A 5,745-nucleotide genomic window follows, 5' to 3' on the forward strand; every position below is an offset into this window, starting at 1 on the left:
TTTATGTTCACCTCGCATTATTTCATGATGGCATTGGAAAGAATTGTGCATGACTGTGGCAAATATCGGTGTATATCCCTTTGAATGGTGTAGTAACCTGAAAGGGGGCATGATCTTTGAAAAATTATAGTGCTTCTGTCCATCTTGTGGTTTTGAAATTTGAAATTCAGCTGAAGTGTGTCAGGGTGCCTCTCAATTCCGTCAGATGCATTTTACACGACACCCACTCAGAAATAAGCAAAAAAATAATTGCCTTATCCTAATCAAGGTTTGTGAGTCATTAGACGGTCTTTAAAGAGTCAAGACAAAAAAGGTGCAACTAATGTTTATTCAAAGAAAGCATTTTTAAAATGGCAAAAAATAAGAATATATGGAAAAAGAGATAAAGCCTACTTTGCTACAGGCATTTTTGATGGAAGCATTTAGCAGCGAGTGCTGGATGCACAGAGTTGGAGCTCCCACAGCTCCAGAGGTGATGCAGACCCCCCACCTGCTCTGAGGACAACATTTTCAGATGCATGAGCCTCCATGACTGACCAGTACAGGGGACACCTGGAGGCATTGCTTTGCTATTTTTGGAGGCATCATTACCAAAGGCTGCTCTGGGTGGCAGCAGCTCCAAGGACTGTGACCCTGGGACCGTCCTACAACAGAGCAACAGGGTCCTGAGCTGAGGGGCTTTTCACGTGGGAGCTGAGGCAAAGGGGAAATGGTGACAGTGACTGAGGTGATTCCCTCTTTGCAATGTGAAACAATCCCATGTGAAGCCTGTCCACTTCCCCACTTCCCGGAAGGGTGTCCCACGCATGTCCCAGGGATGTAGGGATTCAGATTCCACAAGGCAGAGCATACTTGAGGGTGATGGAGAAGCAATGCTTTTGTCAGAGGAGAAAATAGATACTAGAAGAAGCACCCTGCTTGCTGAAATATATTAAAAGAGCTCTAAAGCGTAATTTAAAATTATTCTGTAGCAATGTATTTCATTTCAGCTACCATTTCACAAATGCACAGGTGCTCTTGGGATATCAATGTCATGACTGCTTATGTAGCAGTCCACAGCAGATCCCAACAGGAGGCACAGGCATGCTGCATCTCCCAGGGGATGCTGCACCCATGGTACAACCTCCAGAGCCACAGCAGGGCTTTGGCCAGCCCCTCACATCAGCAGAAGGCTGCTCAGGTGGGCTCACAGGACCCCTGCACTGTCAGACCAGCCGGAGAGCTGGGTGGGTACCGAAAATGACTGTCCAGCTGCAGCACCTCTGGCAGGGCTGGAGAGGACACGGCCACAGGACTGAAGGAGTCCTTTAAGATGGGCCTTGAATGTCACACCAGCGAAGGCATAGATGATGGGGTTCAGGCAGCAGTGGATGAAGGAGATGGTTTCTGTCAGCTGCAGGGCCAGAGCTATCTGGGAGCTTGCCTTGCAGTCATTGATGGAGGAAGAAAACAATGACAATGATGAAGATCATCTTGATCGCCTTGATCTTGTTCCGGTTTTTGCATTTTTGCAGGTTTTTCAGTATCTGAGTATAGCAGCAAACGAGGATGCTGAAGGGAATCAAGAGGCCCAAGATGTTGACAGCAAACTGAGAAGCAACCTTCCAGGTGTTGTCACCTGGGGGGTACATGGGGACACACTGCAGAGCCTGCTCGATCTCCAGCTCCTGGCTGAACATGATGTTGGGTACAGAAGCCAAACCAGCCACCAGCCACAGGATCAAACTGATAATTATGCCACAAGTGGCAGTCCGTATCCTCATGGCATAGACAGCATGGACAATTGCTATGTACCTGTCTACACTCATGAGGGTTATAAAGAAAATACTGCTGTAAAAACCTGTGTAGTAAATGCCAGACATTATCTTGCATATGGCATTGCCAAAAACCCACTGGGCTGAGGCATAGTGGGCTTGGAAAGGGAGAGGCAAAACAAAGAGGAGATCAGAGGCTGTAAGGTTCAGCAGGCAGATGTCAGTCATTGTTGTCAGCCTTTTCCTAGTCAGGAGAACCCAAAGGACCAAGGAGTTTCCCAGAAGGCAGAAGACAAACACAAGGCAGTAAAGAATTGGCAGAAAGAGGGATTTAAACCTGCGAAAGCTGTTTCCTTCATTGCACGGAGCAGTATTTTCATCATATCCGTAGTCATATTCTGTTGTGCCAAGGAATGGGCTGGTGGGATTCATCTCAGATACCTGTGCAGGAAAGAGAAAGGGTTAAAAATGTCTGGATGTACTGTCACAGCACTCCAATGGTGGCTTCTGCTTCTGTCTGTGCTGTGTTGAGGCTGTGGGTCAGCCTCCCAGGCAGAGGGACTACAAAATGCCATCTTAGTCTCACTAAGGGACAATCTCATTCTTGTCACTGGGTGGACAAGAGTAGTTGTACCACCAAAAGGGCTGCCCTGCAGCCTGCTGATTGTTCCTGTACATGTGTAAATGTGAGCACTGGTAGGCTCTCTCTTTTCCTGAAACTGCTTTCGGGCCAGTGGATCAGCCCCTCATCATTACAATGACAGGGAAAAATGAATGCTCTGAATAGTCATACTGATTAAAAAAAAACCCAACAAATCCTGCATCTGATCTAAAGATATCAATTTTCTTGTGCTTTCTGGGGTGAAGAAGCTTTTTGCCTGTCGCATAAAGACCCTTACAAAACTGTTTTGCCTGAAGAAGCTGCCACCCAACAGCACAACAGCATTTTGAGCAGAGCTAGAGAGTGCAGAGACATGCAAGATACTTTTCCATGGGTGGGTCCAGGATTGCATACAAAAAACTCTGCAGCAACAAGTAGTTCACAGCAACACTTGCAGTGCCAAGCTTTGGGCTGCCACTGAGCTCCAGTGCACCTGGTGAGCAGCTTGGCTGTGCCATTTGCTACAACACTACAGTTTAGTGCTGCTGCCTGTTCTGTCCAACTTCAGTTTTCTAGAGCAGAGAAAACCGAAACATTAGCAGGGGTGTTTCCTCTCCTATCTCTCATTTCTGAAGAATTGCAATGAAGGCAGCCTCTAAATAGTAAAACAGCAGCTCTCCAAAAGTGAGTCAGTGTTTTAGCCATCTCTTTTATTGTTTCAGATGTCAGTTCATGACCCCTATAAAAATGGGTCAGGTTTCCAGACTTGACTGTTCACATTTTAAGAAGTAATGATTCTTTCAAAAGAGTTTGGTTTGTCACTGCTAAGACATTTGAAAGTTTCTCCTGTGCTGCACCTAGGTTGCACCTGCTTACAGGTGGACCACATCTTGAATGAGCTTCAAAGACACAGAGTTTCCAGGAAGGAAGAATAATTTGTAACAAATCATTGCTATTAATACGAAGGAATAATATGAATGGAAGTGATTAATTGTACAGAGGTACAGGATGTGCTCTCCTGAATTAAAAATTACTGCCTGGGGATAAAAAAAGAGAGAGAATAGTGAAATTTTTTTGTATTGATAAGGAAGGAATAACAATTCACCCCTTCTTGCCTGGCTGTGCCACTTGTTGGGGGGAACAGAAGGATCTCTAAGTACAGCACAGAAGAGTGTCAGCATCTATCCTCTGCTCCAGGTATGGATGCTGCTCATGCTTCACTGACATGCCCCAGCTTTCCTTGGGGCACCAGAACTATTCCAATTGTTATGTGCAATGCAGAGAAAACTGTTACAAATACAGCACTCAACCCCACAGAATTCCTTGTTCAGAAATAACAAATAATGAGAGAAGAGTCATGCTGCAACTTACATCAATAATTCCCTACTATATTGAGCTATATTCAGTTCTTAGCAGTAGCTAGGACATCTGCATTACTAACTTTGTATAAGGCATAAACCTTTAAATATTGAGTCGGTGAGTCACTAGATAATGGCTCTTCTTGCAGCATACAGGTAGAAAAAATTTCCTGCTAGTACTTTTGATGTGTGAAACTGACACGCTGTGATGAGGTGATGCAGCACTGGCTCATATTTCTTAATTACCTGTCAAGGACCTCTTTAAAGCAGTTCATAGATTAAACTATCAAGAGTAAAAATGTTAAAAAAATAATGAACATTGTGTTATATAGTTCTATAAATATGTACATAGATACATAGAGATACGAAAATCTAGATTTATATATATAAAGCATCTTCTTTCAGCAAAATTCTAGTGTTTTTCCTGGGATGAACAGAGATGTTCTACTTCAGACCATCCTTACACTGGTAATGCCTTTGACAGCTCCCAATCAGGGCACAGCATTTTCCATTTTCTCCACTCTCCACATCACTCAGCAGAACAGTCAAACTGAAAAAGCAGTTTTACAGAGGGTATCAAGGGAGAGTAGGTAGGTCCCCTGGTTACCAAAGTCAGCCCATTAATAGCACATTGAATATGGATGGACTTTACCTTTGACAGCAAGCAGCCTCTACTCTCTCAGATGGCCCTCGTCCCCTTCTCCTTGAATCTGTTGCTCAGGCTCAGGGCTTTTTGGGAGGTTTACTCTGCCTTTACTTCACTTGTGCAGACGGCTAAGATTTGGTGGTATGCGGTGTCGAATGGGCAGCTGCCAGAGACAGAATAGTCTTGGAGGCAAATAGAAGATTTTGTAGCTGTGGTAAACAGGAAAAGAGGTGATAGAGCTATCAAACACCTTCTGCGAAACAAAAGTCAAATGCATCTTTTTTTATCATGGTACTGGTAACACTCTTTCTAATGTGTTTGCTAAAGTCCCCTTATTCGCAGCCCCCCCAGTTTAACTGAAAAATTTAAAAGTTCAGACGTCTCCATCATAGGAGGCACCCTAATAAATTTGCAGCTTTTTACAGAAGCTGATATATAATTTCCATGTTGCATGATTTTAGTGTTTCATTCAGCTAATAACAACTTGTATACTGCAGTCTTTATATCCCTCTCCATTAAAAATGTATTAGATTTTTGAGGAAAATAAGAACTCACAGGTACTGATAAAACTTTGCCATAATTTTTAACAGATCTTATTTAGTGGAGATATTTCAGTTTCTTTGCTACCCTGGGCTTTTTTCAATATATTTAAGTGACTTGAGGACAGAAAAGGGCAAAATATTGAATCAAATACAGGCTTGAGGGTTTTTTAAAATTTTATTTACTTGTTTTAAATTATTTTTGTTTAGTGGAATTCTGTAAATTGCGGTGCTTTATTAGTCAGACAAATTATATTCTTTTTATCCACTAATCTCAACAGGGACTATTTTCCTGATTTTTAACAGCACAGGGAATGTTGGAGATTCACTCAAGAGCTCCAAACAAGCATGTGGTGGTTCCAAAACATGACTGTTACTGAAGTTATTCACATAGTCTTTGGTTGCAGTTCCAACCCAAAGCAGCTTTACAAAGTAGCTTTATGCTGGTTGTTGCATAAGTGAGTAGTGAAAAAGAGTCTCAAAGAAAAGAAAAGAAAAGCTAAATTCTGTAGGCAGAAAGAAAAAAAAAAAAAGAGAAAATGGGCTGAGGAAAAAAAGGAGTAAGGTAGTGAAGGACCTGAAGGACCTGGCACTAGTCAGTGGCATAGTCAGATAAAACAGACCTGTCCCATGAAGTATTCAAATGCTATTGGTGACCAGAGCATCACCCTGCCTTCAAGTACGCAGTCAGTCTTAATTCCTGAAAGAGACAAGCTCCTCTTATTCTGTTTATATTTTTTTCAGAATTAATTTTTTAATATTGTTGCAACAAAGCTCGATTTTACTTTGTTCCCTAAATACTAATCATATGATTAATAATATGTCAATAGTATGCCCTGATGTTACA

The 5,745-nt window shown here is 42.5% G+C and overlaps 1 protein-coding gene across 1 annotated transcript; it reads right to left on the reverse strand.

The window, feature by feature from the left end:
• Window positions 1-319: 319 nt before the first annotated feature.
• On the reverse strand, window positions 320-4,565 carry LOC146441254 (C-C chemokine receptor type 8-like). The gene is given in 3 exon segments (XM_085051299.1): window positions 320-1,439; window positions 1,441-2,195; window positions 4,366-4,565. Coding segments are annotated over 2 exon segments (999 nt in total). The 5' UTR covers window positions 2,187-2,195; window positions 4,366-4,565; the 3' UTR covers window positions 320-1,186.
• Between the last annotated feature and the right edge of the window lie 1,180 nt (window positions 4,566-5,745).

This window comes from Lichenostomus cassidix, chromosome 2, assembly GCF_008360975.1.
Source record: "Lichenostomus cassidix isolate B80296 chromosome 2, HeHo_3.0, whole genome shotgun sequence".
Classification (NCBI taxonomy): Eukaryota; Metazoa; Chordata; class Aves; order Passeriformes; family Meliphagidae; genus Lichenostomus; species Lichenostomus cassidix.